Here is a 21,303-nt window from a genome sequence, read left to right on the forward strand (position 1 = left end):
AAATATTCTAGCAGAGCTGGTTCTGCCAGAATTTTTCTAGAACGGTGGAACGTTTCTGCTAGAATGCTGTAAGAATATCCAGCTCTGTGAGAACTCTGCTAGAATCCTGCTAGAACGTCGTGACTGGGTAGCAGAGTTCTAACAGAGCTGGATATTCTTACAGCATTCTAGCAGAGATGTTCCACCGTTCTAGCAGGATTCTGACACAATCAATTCTGATAGAATATTTCGTGACTAGGATTGAAATCGAATTTTGAGGATCGGATTTGGGGAAGGTCAAAAGGTGAGGTCAATTTTTGCACAAAACCGACGTGTGACAAGATAGCACGACAGCGGCGATTTGTCCACGTGGGGGTCAAAAAAAGTCACGACAATTTGGTTATTAAATTTTAATCTTTTGTTTGGTTAACTTTACCTCATCGGAAAAAATGGTTTGATCGTCGGTTTGATCCTTTATTTATCTATTGAGAACTCTTTTCTAGCATCTCTGCATCTTAAATTCGTGAGCGACGTTAGCCCTTTCTCCCGTGCACCCATCAAAATCAACGAGATACAGACCAAAATACAGAATTTATCTTCAGAAGCCTACAGATCACTTGTAAATCATGTGGCAACCCTGGCAAGTGTTTTGACGTTTGTCGCCGCTCTCTCGCTCTCCCACTCTCATCGGCTCTCAGCTGATTTTGGGGAGCGACGAGTCGCGGCTCCAACAGTAAAAGCCTCCCCGTTCTTAGTTGGAGTTTAATCGCCGCTCAGCGTGGACGCGTTCGTAACGGTACTTTCGCGCGTGTTTCAGTGTTTTGCTGTGCTGTTGCAAGCGCAGCCAACCAAAGGAATTTTCTACCATTTTTTCCCACGATTAAAGGCAGAGCTGTTGTTGGTGGCGGTGGCATTCCCGGCAGTGCACGCATTTGGGTATCTTGTGCGACGGATTGGCAGACGGAGTTTTGATTCCGGTGAACCGCGGTTGGTCAGTCTGCTGATTTGGGTGATAATTTGGGGCTTCCGAATGTGAGAAAAAGCCGCCAACGACAACGAAAACAACGTGGCTCACGAAGAAGCGATTTGTTACGCAAAGTGAATGGCGCCCAGCTGGAACCTTCTCCAGTGCAGGGTCAAAAGCTGAAGAAAAATGTCTTGATTTTTGGGTGTTTAGTTCAGTGTAATCCGGATAGTGGAGCCTAATTTTTAAGAAAAAGGCCAACCGAGCAAGTGTGAAGAAAAGAAGAAAAGTTTCACCAATTAGCAGAATTTTTCGGAAGCGGCTGGAACAGGGTACCACCTCCCGGTCTTCCCGGTCCCCACCCCACACCCGTTGGACGTGGAACGGAACCGCACACACACACAGACACGCAGGCCTGTGGGGAGACCGCGATATTGGAGCTAGAAAGAAAGAAGCAAGGAAGGAACGAAAAACATGTCATCAACGGAGCTGTACGTAAAGGTAAATACGTGGAACCTTTCTGGGTTGTTGTTGTGTAGTAGAAGAAGAAAAGTGCTGGCTGACGAAGGCCCCCAGCGTGATGTAGCAGGGTGGCCACTCAAGTGGGGAGATGAGCTCTAGTTTATCAACTTTTAATTTTCTGGGATCTTAAGCTGGAACAATCTACCAACAGAAGTTAAGGTCAAACCAACTTTATCAGCATTCAAAAGTTCTTTGAGAAGTCATTTACAAAACTAGATCTAGGTGTTAATTTGTTTCGTTTATTTTGGATCTAAAGTACTCATCACAACGTCCTTCCTTAACCTGATACAATGTGTTATACTAACAGGCTATCGTTTCCAATAAATTACAAATTACAAATTACAAATGTTATTTCGCTTTGCGAAATAACATTTGCAATTTAAAGTTTTCTACAATTTTCCATAACAAATATATTATGATTTCGAAATAAAGCCAAACATTGCAAAAGAGTTAAATTTTTATTTTTGGAAAGAATTCAAGCAAAACAATTTGAAGGGACCAATTTAAGTATGTAAAAAAATGAGCCCCCGAAAACGTATGAAACAATCTTGAAGACAGAAAATATGTATTTTTGGAATTAAATTTTGAGTAACAAACTGCCGTTCTACGCATAATTGTCCCATGTCATTTTTGGACGATTCTGACTTTTTATCATTTTTAAGCTTAATTTTACGTATACTTTCAGAAAAACACATAAAATCTAGTACTTTGTTCAGAAAATCATTGAAAACAACATCAAGTCTGTTTGTCCCATCGTTGAACTTCTACGCATAATTGTCCCACCAAGTATTTTCTATCACTAAATCATGAGTTTTAAGAAGCATTTCATCTTGTTTACCTGTTTAGCTGTAAGAGGATTACAAATAAGGGTGATAAAATGTTAACCGGGGTGACTAGGGACATATAAGGCGAATAGGGACCCACGGGACAATTATGCGTAGAAACACAGAAATCGATCGAAAAATTTCAGTCGCGTTTTTCTCAGTTGTCCTTTTTTGAACATGGGACAATTATGCGTAGAAAGGCAGCAAAAGCATACCAAAAATAATGTTTTTTTTTTCGTGTAATTTTTTTTCCCTAAACAGTCCTCACAACTTAGGACTTATAAAGAAAAACTAATAATAGAAAATAATTTCTTTTGACTTAAAAAATGCATGAAAAAAATATCCAAATAAAAAAAATGAATATCGTGAAAAAAATCAATGACACTACGACTCGAGTTTTTTTTGAAGTTTCTTATAAATTTACTACAAAATCTTTGAAAAATAGACTTGAATAAAAAACAATGTTATTAGAGATTACAGTCCAGGCTCGATTATCAGAAGCCTCGATTATCCGAAGTTTCGATTATCTAAAAGTTTGTATAGGATTCGGATAAACGAATAATGCAAAACATTTTTTTTGTTTTTTTTTTTTTATCAAATTCGAGCTTTTCGACTCCATTTTTGTCAAATTTGAATGGTTGATTGGAAATACAACTTGAAAATGCTTTTTTTTTTCAATGTTTTATGATCGCCATTTTGGCCACCATATTGGATTTAAAAATTCCAAGTATCACTTTACACTAAAAAACTCAACAATAAAAATAATACATCAAATCACTCAACAATAAAAAATAAGGCAACGAAAAAAAAAATCGGTATCGTATCGGTATATTATTTAATGAAATTTGCATCAAATTTGAAATAAATTTCTAATTTTTTTAAAGTTAGGGGTAATATACCATTTCTCAGCCTATTTCTATTATCGGCCTATCAGTACTTTGATCATGAATTACAGCTTTCATAAAGTGTTTTTGACTGTTCTAAAGTAATAAATAGCTCAAACAAAAGTGAGCAAGCAACTCTCGGCAAAAGTGATGAGAATTGGTCGAACGGCTTAGACTGATTAAAATGGGTATATTTCCCCTACCATGAATTAACCCTCATCCAAAAAATTACCGATAAAAAATTAAAAACCATATCAATCTGTTGAGCTTTACAATAACTAAAACTTTTTTTTAACACTTAAACTCCCAAGCTCGAGAAAAAGGAGGAATTTAAAACAAATTTCCCCTTTTTCTCGAGCTTGGGAGTTTAGGTGTTAAATCGCATTTTTTTTTCTACAGAAAATCGATTTTTAGGGCACCTCAGCGGTAAACAAAACGCAGTAGGGCTGGCCGCTTTAATTTTTGTATTACTTTTTCGGGTGCCATTGAATATTGAAAAAACAAGCAATAGTTTCAACATTTGCATGGAAAAGTGTTTTAAAATGCATTTTACACAAGTTCAGTTGTTTTGCAATCATTAGTTTTCAGTTTTCAAATTTGACGAAAACAAAAATTTTAAGCGAAAAAAAAAACACTTTTTGCGATAATAAACATCGAAAATTTTCAAAAATTCTAAGGATTTTAAAATCAACCCAAACATGCTCAAAATGATTCTAAACGCAGGGGAATGCATTTTAAATTGATTTCAACTGACTGCACTTTAATTTTCATTAAAATATTGAAGTTTTTTGGAAAACATTTTTTTTCGACCCCAATTTTGAAGAGGGGGAGACAAAAACTTTTAATAAAATTTGTACCAGCCTTAGATGATAAATAGTTTTATAATTTTCATAATATCACAATATTTTGTAAGGATTTTTTTTTTAACAATTGGGTCCTTAAATGAAGCTTATATTGCTGATATTATTGTTTACATCGATAAAGCTTATTTTTCTGAGTACAATGACCCTTTATACGAGCACAACGAGTTTAAAATGGATTGTCAAATCAATTTTGAAAAAATAACCTCGCAGTCCTTCTTGACAGAAAAGTTCCTACTTGACAGCTCGTTCCAAGGGGAACATAGTTGATCCATCGAAAAAATGTTGTCTTGTAATTTATTTATTTTTTTGCATTAAAATGAATAAAAGTGATCAGAAATGGTTTTTGATCGTGTTTTTCACCGTTGTACATAAAAATTGACATAGGGCTTTAGTACCCAATTGTTTATCAGTTTTTAAGTACTTTTATGTATTTATTTCTCAATAAAATATGTTGTTGCAGCAATTCGTATTTTTTTCCATACTTAAAATTCATATGGTACATTTACCCCACCTGAACAAGTTTTTTTAAAAGCTCTCAACAAAAATCACCAAAAGATAAATCATACCTTATAATCTAGGTCGTGCGACTGTCAGTTATTGCCAAGGCACATAAAAAATTATGCTATGCCAGATATTAAAGTGATATCATGTAAATTTTATCATACTTCTGAATCTGAAAAAAATATAGATTTGACTCACAAATTACCAAAGGCGACTCGTGCCCGAATGTAGTACCTGTTCAATGTTATTTTTTTTTTATTCTTTATTATAGAGTTTTTCAGACGGAGGCTGGTTCAACTCTTTTGGATGATTTGACTTCGTGCTACAATATTGTTTTTAATAAATATTGATTATAGATCGTAGTAAATTTTTGAATCTTAATATTAAAAAATGTGTTTGAAGCTTTTTTCTTTCCAATGGCTTTTATTTTTACGTTTTATTATTTTTATACTATTTTAATTTTCTGTTTATGCAAATAATTAATTACACTCATGATTAAGACTTTTTTATCTCGTTAAAATGTATTTTCAAGACTTAATCGTTAGCGTGGCGAATGTGGAAAAATAGAGCAATCGCTCTGCCATCCTTATCGAAATTCAAGGGAAGTTATTGAATATTGTACTAAATTCCAAAACTATTCATCAGGATGTTCAGAAAAAAAAACCATTTCCTTCACAAAGAAAAACTGTTTGTTGTGCTTTTTTAGGCCCAACTAATATTGAGCTAACTTGATTACTTTTAAAAAATTAAATTGACATTTTACTTTATACTTTTTAAAACCAGGTCGTATCGCTTTTAATCCTTGTCAAATTTTTAGAGAATTGAATTTACTCACTGTTATGTCCTCATGGTTTTGGAATTCAATATCTGAATAAAAAGAAGGGCTTCTGATGTTAAAAACAAAACTATATTGACATGAATCCGAGATAATGAAAATATTTGTTTTTAGCATCAGTGAAAAACTGTTTTCAGAACAAATTCATGTTACAATATATGAATATATTATTCAACTAGAGTGAACCGGACCAACAGTCTGAATAAACACAGTCGTTTTTGGAGCATTTAATGGCATCAAATCTTAAACTTTTTAGGACTGCATCCGCTTTAAATACAACCATCCTGAAAATAAAATAACGATCATGGTTGAATCTACTGTCATAATTCTTCTCATGTGTCCCGAGCCTGGAAAAAACACAGTACTTTTTTGTTTCAATTGTTTCAATTCAATCTATCAATCACACTTTCTAAACTTAACATTACATCACTTTCCAGTAGAGCAAGAATCCACTAGTAACCAAGAAGATCGAAGAGGTTCAACGCGCGCAGTTGAACATTCCAGTTTTAAAACAAGCCATCACCAGTCTGCGCAAAACAGCCTGATGCCCAAAAATGCGCCAAATATAGAGCAATATCTGTGGTGCTCTCGCGCTCTCTCATTTATTCATGCTCTCAACGTGCTGTCAACGCGCTGGCTTGTTTACCTTTTGCAAGCAGCTCCCTGCAGAGCTGAGCGAGCTAAGTCAGCTGGGGCCTGGGGGTGGTATTTCGCTCTCTCCCAAAAATGCTGTCAGTTCACGCTCTCAGATTGAACCAGATTTACCAACACATCGATAATGCCGCTGCGTATGAATAGGAAGCTCTTTACATGTGTTGATTTTTTTCCGTATGGAGATTTTTTCCCCGACGTTCAGAGGGTCGGCGTGAACGCGACGAGCATTTGCGCGTGGCCTGCCGGCTGGCTCGCTTTAGTATTGGTGGGTTGTAAAGAGAGGTAAAGAGTAAAGGGTGGCGGGCCAATGCTTTTTTGGTGCATGCAGCGCTGCTGAACATAGGGCGTCGATTTTGTTAACGTATATTCAAACAAAAATTGTAATTGTATGTTGCTGGTTGAAAAAGCACCGTGGTACTAGAATAAAAAAATTATCCGCTTGAAATCGGCTACCTGTTCAATGAACAGGTTGAACAGGTGGACGAATCGCCTCTGCAAATTACAAAAGACTAAACATAATTAAAACAACCCACAAAACAACGATTTTTTCAAACAATTTCTTTAATCGGTTTAGAATTGTCAAACGAAATAGCCCAAAGCTAACTCGAAAGCGGTACACACACGAATCTGACAACTTCCAATTTATAAGTATAAAAATTCAATAAAAACCTTAAAAGCTAATAAAATTTAAAAAAAAACTTTCAAAATATATATTTTGATTTGAAAATCTGCCATACCATGAGCATTGAAAGCCTTGAAACGCTGGTGCAATTTTTAAAGTTTGAGCTGGTGGGCGACAGAGCTCGCACCACACAGCTTATAATAGGTGCAAGTCATTGGTAGAGACACTACTGATCTAGGAAAAATGGCATTTTGATAAAATGAACTTAAAAACGAACCCTAAGTCTTATTTTGGGCTTTCCAAATATTATACGAAAACAAAGGATTTAAATCCTTGAAAACGGAATTTTGATGTGGGTAGTTTGGAAAAAAAAATTTAGAAAGTAAAATAAAAACAGTATTTGAATTTTTTTTTTTGGATTTGGTACATGATTACATGATTACAGGTACAATGCAAAAAAAATATTCAGAAAAAAAGAAATTAAAAAAATGAATTTTACTAATTGCGCCTGTTCCGACACCCTGCCCGCATCAGCTCCATTTCGACACACGACCCAAAGATAGTACAAAACTGCTGCAATCGAGAGAGCCAAGAAGATCTCTTGGGCACGATTGTTTGGAAAGGCACAAAAGAAGAAGAAGTGGTAACATTAACAATAACAATGGCCCTGCTACGACTGCCTATTATCAAGGAATGTGCAATACCCTGCTGCATTATTAACTATTAAAAATCTATTTACATACGCCAAACGGCGGTAGTGCAGCACGATTGTTTGCAGGCACAGGTTAACTCTTTTATTTTGGAGTGGCGTAGAAACCGCTACCTTGACAACGACGACGACGGTCACGGTGGCTGGTTTTCTCGCTGTGACCTCTTAAATTTATCATTGAATTTTTGCACTTTAGCCGTTGCGGGGTCATCCATATTTCATGAAGGCATCGTTCGGAAGTGAAGAAAAATGATTAAATTTTTGGGGAGTTGCCGAATTGCGAAATGGGCCCCTCGTTAGCGATTCAATTGCTGAAGGTGAGATTACAGGTTTTAAACGGATCGATTTTTCGCTTTAATTGTTTTTTAATTGTTTGGAAAAGTTTCTTTTTCGTAATTTCCTCTGAGGCTGTTAAAAGTTTGGCAACACTGACTCTTGAACGTTCGACCAGTACTAGAAAGTGACCGATAGAGCCCATCGAGTGTATTAGAAACTACAACGCCTGTTCAAGGCATCAAGTAGTGGATTAAGATTTCAAGGGGATCAAATTCGACTATGTAGTCAATTTAGCCCCTACACCCAAAAGGAAGCAAAATAGATGCGCGGAAAGTCCGACCGTATTCGATTACCGATTCAGTCTCTTCCCTACCCACACGCCAACCTCTGAACTGGAACCTTGCCGTCAGAGACGGAGGGCTCCGATCAGCTCCGTTTACTGGTATGTGGACGTTGCTTGTTCAGAAGGAACGACTCTTGATTTGTTGTTATTTCCCGCGTGGTCTTCCTCTCACTCTGGACACGAACTTTCATCGTCGATGAACTTGCCTTGGGAGCTGGATTTCCAGTTATGGTAAGGTCTGGGTTGACTGGCATTCCAGCGTACTTTCTTCGTGACAGTGTTTTGTTTTGTGGGTTCTTTCTAATTTTGTTGCTTGCTCAAAACATTTCAGAAATTTTAAAATTTGCACAAATCGGAAAAAGCTTTGAAGCTAATGATGGTTTTTGAGGTTATAGATATGAACAATATTTATCCAATTTATTGCCAATTTTATGATGGATTGCATTTCTGTGTATCTATTTTTTATCGAACCAAACTTGCTTTTTATATATTTCTTGGTTAACATTATCAAATAAATCAGATATGATCAAGTTAAGCCATGACTTCCATAGGTAATACAAAGTCACGTTGTTAACCAAAAAATGTTTTCTAGTGGCTATAACTTGAAAACAGTGCACGATATCAAATTTTATGTTAAGTACAGGGTGGCCACTCAAGTCGGGAAAAAGTCGGAAACTTGCCAATATCCGCCAAAAATCGGGAAAAAGTGATTTTGTCGAAAAGTCCGGCATTCTAAGCAAACTTCTTTGAAAATTATTTTTCAACTCTTGAATAATTATGTAAGACTTTGTATAATTTTCAAACTAAATTCACTCAATTCTGTTTTAGTTACTTACTTTAAATTAAAGGTTTTTTTTCACTATTTCAATATATTTGAGTATGGAAAATCTGTTTAAGACATTCAAAATCTTGATAAATATTGGAAGTCTTTGACACAGATTTTCATAATATTTTTATTAATCAAATTATCTCTATTAATTTTTGTATATCAAACAAAAGGGAATGAAAAACTAATATAAAAATAAAGCCTAATGGTCAGCTTAGAGTTATGATTCTATTTTATTTTGTCACATGAATATTTGAAAACAAGTTCCAACTTGATTTTAAAAATGTTTTTTTAGTAAATATTTTTAATTGTTTAACTAAATTTCTTTAGTAATTTCAAATATTTTTTGTTCCAGATGTTTCCATTGAACTTTTTTAGTAAGTATGGGTAAATCACCTACTATTGATAAAGCTTGTTTTCCATTTTTCGGAAAACCTAAATATAGAATAAAATCCAAAATTCAAAAACTTTTTTACGTTTTGAAAACATTACAAAAATATTGAAATTGCAATTAAATTAATCCAAGAAATTTTGATTTTTTTTTTAAATTGTGTCTCTTCAAACATTTTGCTTAAAATAAGTGGGAGAACATAAAATCATATCAAACTTAATTGTCATTGAAAAAAAAAACAATTGAATACTGACCGCTAGATAAATTCCAAATCAAAAATTACAAAATTAAATAGGCAACTTGACAAAAACATTTTTTTATGAATTCCTTAATATCTTTCTAAATCCTTTGAAAGCATAATAACACACGGCGTGTTTTCTGGGCAACCTTAAGGAGAAAAAATAGTCATCGCTACTATCAAATGTGTCTTATAGGAAATTTTCTTAGCTTTCCAATGCTTCTAAGAGCGAAATGTTTTATCGGGAAATTTCTGAGATATCTATTTTTTAAGTTTTTTGTTCTAAATTCCTTTATTATTTCAATTTTTTTCAATTCAATTAGTTTTTATTAGTAAATAATCAATTCACAATTTCGTAATTCTTATAACCTAATAGAGTTTTGGAGTACCTTTCAACTATGATTTGTACTATAGTTCATTTTGATGTAATTGGATATTCTAACAATGGATTTGCCAACAGAAGGAAAAATTATTTTAAAAAACCTTCTAACTTTGCTAAGGAAAAGGATAGAGATAGAAAAGCTTAAAACTAGATCACAGTTTGTTTTGTCTTTTGACGTCGAAAACTTCGCTGCACAAGGCAGCTTATCCGTTGTAGATATACTTCATCATAAGCTCACTCAGAGCTTGGAATTGTTCTGCCTTGTTCCGGCAGGCACGAAAGCGCGTGAGCATCTCTCCAGCAAGAGCGAAAAACTCGGGAAGCGTGAAGAGATCATCTCCGGTAACGTCTGCTTGTCCCGGTGAAGTACCGCTCCCAGAAGCGGCTACTCTAGCGTACGAACCTCCCCAACCGGGAGGGAACGCTGGGTTGGTCGGTGGAACCGCTCCGCCGCCAGCTGCTGTAGCGTTCGTGCTCGAAGTCTTTGGAGGTTGGCGGGACGCTGGCGCTTTCTTCTTCTTGTCCTGCTCCTCGAGGTACTTTTTCCGCGCGGCACAGCCACGGAAATTCGCCGTGTGGTTTCCACCACAGTTCGCACACTTGACGCGCGCTTTGTGCTGCTGGGCGTTTTCCCCCAGCTGGTCTTTCCGCGAAAGATTGCACCTTTCGGTGAAGTGGGTCTCACCGCACTTAACGCACCGGGGCGGAAGATTACAGTTTCTTGAACCGTGTCCGAATTTTTGACAGCGGTGGCATTGCGCTGCGTCGGTCGGATTCTTCGTGTAGAATCGCCACGTCACGAAGAAGCCGTCCAGTGCTTTGATCTGCCGTAGGTCCTGGATTTTGACCGACCCACGATCGAAGTACAGGAGGTACAATGTGTACGTACCTGTCACCGTTGTCGATTTCGAGAGCACCTTAACCTCTCGAGGCTTAACCTTGACGCCCGACAGGTGTTCTTCCAGGTCGGAGATCGGGCGGTCCGGATATCCCTGAAGGACGATCTTCACTGGGACCTTCTCTGCTGGGTCAAATGTGAAGAATTTGAAGTTTCGCAACTTCAACTTCTTCACTACCAGGTCGAAATTCTGTTTTTATGCGTAATCACTTGCACCGAAGTTTTACTAATTTTAAGACAATATTGGAGTCCCTCAAGCAACTCGTCAACATCGTCCGCCAACGTATCCAAAACAAAAATTGGAGGTGGTCGTCGTTCCTTCGGAGAGTTACACTTTTTCTGCTTCTTGCTTGCGCGCAAGTTCATCATCGTCATCGTCGTCGCCAGCACTGCTGCTGTCACTGGCGGTGTTGTTTTCTTCTCCACTCAGCATCTCAAATTCGTTGCTGGTGGGAACGTTGGAAGTCGTTGTTGTCGTAGTGCTGGTGGACTGCTGCTGCTGCTGCTGGTCGGAAGTACTTCCGGATGCCCGGGTCGATTGTCTCGTCCGTACTGGGGACTCACGTGGACGGTATGACACGTGTAAAAAAGAAGGATCGGTGACGTCACCGGGCACGCTCCCGTGCGCGATGGCGGTCGATGCGGCGTTGGTATGTTTACCTTTCTGCACTCTGCCGGTAGATGAACTTCGCGGGTTTTTCGAGGCCGTACTCGAACTGCCACGGCCACGGCCGGCCCTTGGCATGCTGGAGCAGCAAACTCGCGGGTAAACACTGTTAATTACGGCGAAAAAATCGAAAAGTTTGAGGAGCTCCGAACAGTTGACTGTTGCTGGCTGGTGTTGCCAGTCCCGATCTCCTTTATTATTTATTATAAACTTTATAGCAACTATTCTGGAAACTTGTCAAATGATGTTTTTCATGTGTCATTTCCTCATCAAAATGTGCAAAACAAGGCAAGAAACAACTTTAGAAAGGTTGCAAATCGCGAAACATTCTTAAAATTAAGTTTAACCGAGTTTTTGAATATACGGGATTTATTCAAAAATGAAAATCATAAAACCTTCTTAAAAATATTATTTACAAGAATTAAAAGATAATTACACAATTTTTGTGTACATATCGATTTTTTGCAGGTTTGAGATTGTTAATTTTATTGATGGATTTTTTTGAATAAATACTATATACTGAATAAATACTTCTTAAAGCATACATGAACCGGGAACATGGATCCAAAAGATAATTTAAAATCGAAAATGAACTACCAATTACCGTTGCAAGGTTCAAAAGTCATATTCTCATGTGTGTGAAATAACGAAAAAAAGTTTTACTGTTGAAAATGCATTTAAATGCAGGAATAAAATTTGTGTGTTTTAACTCTGAATGTTGAAAACACTGCCACATACATTTTTTGGTTTAAACAAAAATAAAAAATTATGAAACAAAAAAAATCAAACAGAGTCTTCCATTCAAACTGTTTAAACAAAAATCAAAGCATTTTTAAAACGTTTTAAAAAGATTAGATAAGACTTCTATAGTATTGCTGATTCCTTGATCATTTCATACAAAATAAAAAGTATAAAAATCATTTCATACTCATGAAAAGTTTTTCTCCTGAAGCTCGCCACAGTAATTTTTGGTTCAATTTTGAGTATATAACATGTTTTGTATCCATGCAATTGCATATTTTTTTATATAAAAATCTAGTGATAACCTAACAAATCTCAAACTTGCATAGCTAAAGCTAAATCCGAGCAGAAACGTGATATTCGTACACAAAAATTATGTTATTATCTTTTGAATATTGTAAAACATATTTTTTAATACGATTTTTTGATTTTCATTTCTGAATAAATCTCATATATTAAAAAACTCGGTTAAACTTAATTTTGAAAATATTTAGCGATTTGCAACCTTCTCCAAAGTTGTTTCTTGCCTTATTTTGCATATTTTGATGAGTAAATGACACATGAAAAACATCATTTGACAAGTTTCCAGAATAGTTATTACAAAGTTTACAATAAATAATACAGGAATTTTAGAACAAATAACTCAAAAAATAGATATCTCAGAAATTTCCCGATGAAACATTTCGCTCTTAGAAGCATTAGAAAGCTGAGAAAATTTCCTATAAGACACATTTGACAGTAGCGATGACTATTTTTTCTTGAAGTGTTTGTTCTAGAAAACACGCCGTGAACAGCAATTATGTTTTAATCGTTTTTTTGATTTAAAATGATGATGAAGTTTAAAAAAAAATCAATTATCTTTAACTTTTTGCCATTTCCAGTTGAATCGAAGTATGAAAAACTATACGTTTGCCAATTTAAAAAAATAACATAGAAGTTATAAGTATTGTTAAACTTTCGATTATTTTTCGAGGACTAATTTTTTGTGTTTCTTTTCTGAATCATAACAATGAATTTCTATTGTTGAAATATTTTTTTTTTATTTGTTGTTCAGTTTCTGTGTTTACAAAAATTGACAATAATTGGATATCTTTTAAATTAATTTAGAATTTTTTTCTGTGGTTGATATTGACTTTTCTTATAGAGAGTTTTTTGTTTGAAATTTAGATAAGAAATGAGCTTAATGGAAAAGTTGGGAATTTGAAAATGGGATTTGATTGGTCACCCTGAAAGTTCTTTTTGTTTGCCAATTTTATGTTACATTTAAAAATAAAAAAGAAAACATTTTTTTACCTTTCCAAATTTTACAAAGCAATTTTTTTGAAAAATTGGCAACACTGCTAAATGAATTTTAACCAAGGAACATTCTTTTATTACGTAACACGCAAACCGTGTTACCCTCAGTACAAAATGTGCCATAGCTTCAAAAAAGTAATTTTTTGTCATCTTTTTAAATATTTTTTTAGAGTTTTTTCTTCTTCTTAGAATTCCTAAGCAATATCTACAACTTTGCCGAAGATCAGCAAATCCTTTCTCCGCTGCCATGACGAACTAACGATGCAAAATGTTTTCTTTGGTCATTGAAAAGTTACAAAGTTTCACCCAAATAAAAGAAACAAAACAAAATTGCCTTAAAAACACTAATTTTTGAAAGAATTGCTCAGGAATGTTTTCTCGGAACTGTTAAAATAATGTATTCAACTCGTTGATAAACTTGTTTTTTCAGCACTTGTCATATTTATCCAACTTGGTAAACTTCGTTGTACGATGAACCAACGCATAAACTAGCTTCAGACTTTAGAATTTTTCAAACATCTTGAACCGAGATAAAATTTTTAACAATTAACGTTATTTTTTGCATGTTAAGAATTTCAATCTTAAAAAATGTTTTGTAATAACGTACACAGTAAAAATTGTGTAAGTTTGGTAGCTGTTAAGTTGGAAGGTTGGATGTCACCGCTTTTATGACGGAATATTACCTCAATTTAGACTAAAAAAGTGAAATTACACTGGAACTGTAGTAAAATGAAACTTTTTTAGATGTAAAATTACACTTTTTTTGACAAAAAAAATGTACCGTTTTTACTGTGTTTTTTTTTTCAATTTAACAAAAATGTTATATACCTTAACAAATTTCGTAGATTCGTAACTGTTAATTCTTATAAATTCCACCAAACATCCCAAACATTCACCCTATAAAATCGGTGGCACGTGAAACTTGCTCTCAGCTTCAGTTGGTGCCTTTCACCTTTCACGCCAATCAATTTGAACTTTTGCTGCCGGAGCTGGTGGTGGCGCTTCTTGCTTGACGGTGCATATTCAATCCAGAAATCATTCAAAGCATGTGTATTTGTGTGTTGTGTGTGTCTTTTGTTAGTGGAATTCGGAAAAGGTGAAAGATGATCACAGAAACGATAAATATCTGACAAAATGAGATGGAAAAAATGTACTTGAATTGCTTAAAAAAGAAAAACCAAAATAATTATTTAAAAAAAAATCAGTATGAATTGCAACATTGAGTGCGAAATACTTATTCCCGAACGCAAACTTTGCAGCCTTCAAAAAAACAAAATCAAGAAAGAAATCTTTTTCAAGTCACGCGGTTTCGCTTTTCCCCCGCAAAGCTTATTAACTTGCATTTTCTATTCGTGCGATTTAACACATTTAACAACCTCGAGCGCGCGCAATTTTGGTGTGTATTATTAATGAAATTGTTTTTCATTCGCTCCAATTTCTGCTCCGAAAAGCTGACCTCGTACCAGAAGAAAAGACTCATTCATGTGGTCGGATTTAGAGTAGAGTATAGTCTCCGCTACACCATGGGAATTGTGGTGGAGGAAAAGAGTGAGAGTGTTTTAATATCGTATCGTGATACACGCTGCTTAGTCTGGGCACTCTTGGCCTTGGGAAGTTTTTTCTCTCTTTTTTATCGCCTCTGGAATGACTATATGGTGGAGGTGAGGTGCTCTAGCGGAGTGATAAGAAACAAGTGCGATAATCGACCATTTAGAGCTGAAGCAAAATGTATGTGAATTTGTTGTGTGTCGTAAAGCGGTGTGCGTCACGACGTAAGAGCAGATGGATGAAACATTTCTCTAAGGAGAACCATTTTTTTTTATATATTTTTTATCATTCTCCTCCAACTTATACAGAAGTTGCCCGGACCCCTCTTCGATTTGCAAGAAATTTTGTCCTTTGGGATAATTTTGCTCCGTGATCACAAATCCGAGGTCCGACCCCTTTAATTTTTTAAATCATGTTTTCGTAAAAACGCAATAACTCACGATGCTTACAAGTTATGCATATATTTTTTACAATTAAGTAAAGAAAAATGGGAGAGATTTTATAAAAAGTAGATTTTTTTTTTGTTCGAGTTTTTTTATGAGTACGACATCAAATCGGGCGTCCTTTTTCAAATGATCAAAATTTAAAGTGGTCATATCAATCCATGCCTTGATCACGAAATATAGAATTTTGACTTCGTTTTCGGGGTTTTACAGTAAACCGAGGTGACATTGATATGATTTCAATTTATTTTTTGAATATTTTCCAACTTGTAAGGTTTTTCTCAAGATTTTAATTTTAAAACATGTACTGGGGTAGGCCACACAAAGTCCATGCACTATTTTTGAAAAAAAAGTTTTTTCAATACTGTTAAAAAAAAGTTACGTTAATAATTCTTAAAATCAGTTAAAATCAAATTTAAGGTGTTCAAACTTTATTTTTACGTCAAATGTACCATCACTAAGGTTGCTGATGAAGTTTTTTAAAGAAATAAACAAGGTTTATGTTTAGTTAACAAAGTTTATAAGCTTTTAAAAATACATATAAATTTTAAATTATCAAAAAGTCCGAATTCTGCCTGTAATTCGTTAAAACTAGTTTAGTTCATAAAATTAACGGTTTATACTGCAATTTTAACTGAATTCGAAGGAAGAACCATTCTTCTGGTGGAAAATTGTCCGATGAATCCGAAAATGCATTCCATTTTCCGATTCAAAATCAAGTTGTGAAAATCATGATGCTTCGAGAAGATTAACATAACGCATTTCATCAACATTTTCTTAATTATAGTTAGGCCGCTGCAAATATTTTTTGAAGTTTATGTCCCTCGGCTCTGGCCAAAGTCGAGGGAGGAGGATGTTTTGCAAACTTTAGTAAAATATTAAAGTTTTGGCGAAGTATATTTTTTTGTCGAAAAAAAACTTTTTGCAGTACTGTACAGCGGAATTTCACAAAAAAAAATATTGTTGATCGATCTGCTTATAATAATATGCTTAATATGATTTTAAACGCAGGAAAATGCATTTTAAATTATTTTCAGTTCATTAGTCTTCATTTTCCATTGAAGTTTTTTTTTGAAAAAATATTTTTTCGTCCCTTGATTTTTCGGACCGAGTTTGAAAGGGGGGGCGACCTAAACTTCAAAAAATAAAACCTATCAAAGTCACCACGTTCTACGGTATATTTGAGTTTTTAAGCAGTTTATTTGAAGTTATTGCCTCCAAATTTTGTTAAAATAAAAATAAATACATTATTTATTTTTATATACAAAATAAATTAAAAAAATGCATACAAGTTTTAATTTTGCTTTTCTACGTTTTCTCTTCTACTTATCGACCTCCACTGAAGCCGAGGGACAACATTACGTTTTTTTAATACAAAAATAATACGAAAAGAATCATTTTCCGAAATGTACATGGAATTTTCACTTATATTCAAAATGTTTTCAACTGAGCGCTAAAAGTAACAACAAAAGCAGGGAAATGAATTCCGTTTCAGTTGGTTGTACTTCTATTTTCAAAAATTGAAGTGACATGCTACTGTGAAAAAATACAATATATCAATTAGGCCTTTAAAAAACCCGGAAGTTATACGGGTATTTCTAATCTGTAATTTGAAAACCTAAAACTTGTAAAAAGCCTAATAATTCCTAATTTATTTTTTGAAATTCTGTCGAAATAGCCTACTTTTCTGTAGCAAAAATAACAGAATCGAATAGCAACACTTTTCAAAATAAATTCTGAAAAGTTCTACTTTTCAGCTCTGAAATGGGTGCTGAAAAGTTGAACTTTTCAGCACTTGTTTCGAAAAGTAACACTTTTCAACATTTTTTTTTATTTAAGCGATTTATTGACAAAATACATGAAAATTTGACTTAAAATTTCACTCAATGGGTGTTTTTCGGAATTGCAAAATTGTTGTATGGAACTCGTTGCAAAACTTGATTTTTCCAGCACTTGTCTTATTTATCCAACTCGCTCATTCGATAAATGTACGACTCGTGCTGAAAAAATCCTCTTTTTGCAACTTGTTGTATAAACTACTATTAAAACACTGAAATATAGAAAAAATACAATGTTAACAATCGTTTCAATGAAAAATAACATTATTTAAAACGTTTGTAGAAAAAACCTTTGTTGTTTGTTTTTTTTTTTGTAAATTGATTTTCAAAAATCCTTAAAATTGTGGAATTTCATGATATTAAAACCTGCAATAATCTTCAAAATCTAGTTTTTTATCGTAATAAATCCATACCCATTTTGCAGAATTAAACACAATTGTATTGCAATTTGGTAATTTTAAGCAAAACAAACAAAACAAGCTTTAAATCAGAAAGTGTCCGAACTGAAAACATTAAAAAAAGTAAGAAGGACAGTCTAATCTAATCTAATCTAATCGAACACAAGCGCAGCCAGTCCGAAGAAAGCATCCTGGAAGAACTTGGGGTTAGATTACGCCCCAAGTTCTTTCTTGTCAATATTAATTATTGCAGTACACTTGAGTAACCCCGAAGATGTATTGCATAAATTAATGCGGCCAGGCCTACTGCAATGCATTAACCGCAGAGACAGATTCTGTGAACGGAGCACATTTCACAAAATCTACAGGGGAGGAAGGATGCGTGGACATACCGTACCAAACGCTCCTGTTTACAGTTTCATATGTGTTTTGTATAATGTGTTAAGTGTAAAATATAGTGTGGTTATATAATCAATTAAATATAATAATGCAATATAATGATCATTTAATAAAATCCCTTCACCTATATATAATAACCACGCACCCAAGCACACAAACAGCGACACAAAAGAAATGAAAATGAGCATGCAAATAAAAAAAAAGAAGGACAGTGTAAATTTTGTCTCCCCACTTCAAATTTACCCAAAAATCAGGGGGAAATTCTTTTGCTGAAATTTTAATTTTCATGGCATGTACAATCGATAGTATACATATTTTAAACAGTCTAGAAAACATTGTTTAGCGTTCATTTTTATTCTTGTTTTATTCTAATAGCAGGACACTTTGAGGCTGAATTTTGGATATAAAAAACAGTGCAACGACTTTTTTTTATTACACACATTTAGAATACATTTTTCTGCATTGATTTTCATTTTATAATTTGACATTGTTAAAACAGGCATTAGAGGATTAGCTATGCTGATTTTTTTTTATTTTGACATAGATTACAGGTAAACTTCACAGAAAAAATTATGGTGGTATTCAGTGATCCCCGTGCACCGCGTTCAACCGCGTTCTCTGTTTTCTGTACTCGATCAAACACCAGCACCGCGTGTGCACGCGTACAAGCAAACCTAAACTCTGCCGTGTACAGTCTGTACGCGCACACGAACCTCGAGTTTAAAACCGAACCTTGCACCCCGGGTACAAACCCCGTGCAAGCCGACGACGCAGAAAAGAGACAAAAATAGTTCCCTCACGCTCCCTCTGCTGTAAAGCGGTGTTTTATTCTCCGCTGCAGTCACACTACAGTGTTTGCCACAGAGAGAGTGAGAAGCAGTCATTTTTTTCGTCTCTTTATACGCTCTTCGCTCGCACGGCGTTGTACCCGAGGTGTGCACCCCGTGTTTACACCGCGTGTAAACTTGAGTGCGCCGTGCGGGGAGAACTCAAACATGGCAGCCTGGTGTGTTTGAGGTTCATCTGCACTGAAAACTTGTACGGCGTGTACGGCGTGCGCGCGTTTCGGGAAGACTGGTGGTATTAAATCTGGGAGTGGTGTCAGATTATGTGTCAAAAAATATTGTAATTATTATACATCAGAAACTTGTGAACATCAGTTTCTGTTAAATTTCACATTTTTACACATTTTTTAATATCTCTTTTTTGGGAAATTTTAAACTCCAACAATAATAATCAATCAAGCAAATATTAAACCTTCTTTAATTATTTTTTTTCTGTGTAAGGATTTATGGAAGAAATCTGTAATTAATTGTTAACATGTGAGCAATTCTCTACCGAAACCGGAAATGGATTTTATTTGTATTTTTTGATTTGGCTCAAACTTTGTGGGGGCCTTCCCTATGACCAAATAAGCTCGAAGTCTCCATACAATTTTGGCAGCTGTCCATACAAAAATGGTATGTAAATATTCAAACACCTGTAACTTTTGAGTGAATTTTCTGATCAATTTGGTGTCTTCGGCAAAGTTGTAAGTATTGTTGAGGACTTTTGAGAAAAAAATAGGTACACGGAAAAACAAAATTTGCAGATTTTTTTATCAACTTTTTTTTCACTAAAACTCAATTTCCCCAAATACGTATTTTTTTTTCGAGATTTTTTGATATGTTTTAGGGGACAAAAATCCGCAACTTTTGAGCTATAGAGAAACATGGTCAAAAAATCTGCCGCCGAGTTATGAATTTTAAAAAAATAGTGATTTTTGGAAAAAATCGAAGTTTCATGCAAAAACAAGTTTGACATTATTTTTTAATGCAAAATTGAATTTGCAATCGAAAAGTACTGTACAGATTTTTTGATAAAGGGCTCCGTTTTCAAGATATAGCCACCGAAAGTTTGATTTTAGCGAAATATTTGCAGTTTTTCAATTTTTAAAAATAGTGACCTTGAGTCACCAGTTCTAAAAATATTTTTTTTTGAAAAGTTCAGAAAATTTGCGATAAAATTGTCTAAGAGACATTGAAGATTGGACCTCGGGTTGCTGAGATAGAGCCGCTTTAAGAAAAAGAAACACGAAAATTGAAGTTTTTTAAGTCTCACCAAAACAACCCACCATTTTCTAATGACGATATCTCAGCAACTAATGGTCCGATTTTCAATGTTAATACATGAAACATTCGTGAAATTTTCCGATCTTTTTGAAAAAAAAATATTTCAAATGGGCGTAATATTCAATGTTTGGCCCTTTTAAAATGTTAGTCTTGATTTTAAAATTTTCAAAATATTTTTTTCGAAAAGATCGAAAAATTTCACGAGTTTATTTGGTCTTAGGGAAGGCCCCCACAAAGTTGAAGCCAAATAAAAAAATACAAATAAAATCCATTTCCGGTTTTGGTAGAGAATTGCTCATTTGTGGTTTCAAGTTTTTAACGTAAAAATTATATATTTGCGAAAAAAATTACAGTGACAGGCTCTTAATAATGTAGAAATGTGACCACCACCTTTTTTATTCCGGCTGTAAAAAGTTTATCCTTAAACATCCACTGAACGTCCTTGCAAACAGATGATGACGCAGTTGACCACGACCTTGCGGTGCAGCATCCTTCGCCGGCAATACACAACTACATGTGCCACAATCCTGAAAGGGCATGAACCAACAACATCGTCAACCAGTGAGCCTGTGGGTAATGGTGTGCTCTCCACACGATTGCATAACTCATAACACATTTAAAGCTGCGAGCTGCGAATGTGTGCTGTACTGCCCCTGTTGCCTACCTGCCTACCTACGAGAGGACATAGTTATAGGTCGTTTTACAAAAGTAACAGCAACAACAGAAGTTTTCCTGGCCGATCGATATTTTCATCTTTGCTTTTTTTTTACTACATTCTCGCACAGTTGTAGATTCCACCACTTTTGAAAGCAAATCAAAGTTTTTTTTTTATCGGAACAAGGCTCATGCAGACTGCCAGACGACACTTTGCTGCATTCCATCTGTAGTCTCGTACAATTGCATCACATTTCCAACGCTGTTGACAACCCCCATTACAAACAAGAACAAGAGAGTGTGCGACGTGACGTGATAACGTGATGTCACGCGCGTCATATCAATTAAACCCTCCAACTGGGACACAATGTTGCCAACTCTACACTACTCTAATGGGGGGGGCTACTTCCGGAACATATCCATCGCTCACCATTTAAGCTGATAATCAGCACAAGGGAAAATGCCAGCTTTACAAGACATTTGTGGAATGAAATCTG

The 21,303-nt window shown here is 35.0% G+C and overlaps 1 protein-coding gene across 3 annotated transcripts in view; it reads left to right on the top strand.

Moving 5' to 3' along the window:
• The first annotated feature begins 719 nt into the window (after nt 1–719).
• Nucleotides 720–21,303, top strand: part of LOC6041604 (unconventional myosin-Va) — a 43,044-nt gene continuing 22,460 nt past the window's right edge. For all 3 annotated transcript variants that reach the window (XM_038259599.1, XM_038259601.1, XM_038259600.1), the window contains exon 1: nt 720–1,444. In XM_038259599.1, the coding sequence (XP_038115527.1) occupies nt 1,418–1,444 (27 nt within the window). In that variant the 5' untranslated portion in view covers nt 720–1,417. The remainder of the gene's footprint in view (nt 1,445–21,303) is intronic.

The sequence above is a fragment of the Culex quinquefasciatus genome, chromosome 3 (assembly GCF_015732765.1).
Source record: "Culex quinquefasciatus strain JHB chromosome 3, VPISU_Cqui_1.0_pri_paternal, whole genome shotgun sequence".
NCBI classification, from domain to species: Eukaryota; Metazoa; Arthropoda; class Insecta; order Diptera; family Culicidae; genus Culex; species Culex quinquefasciatus.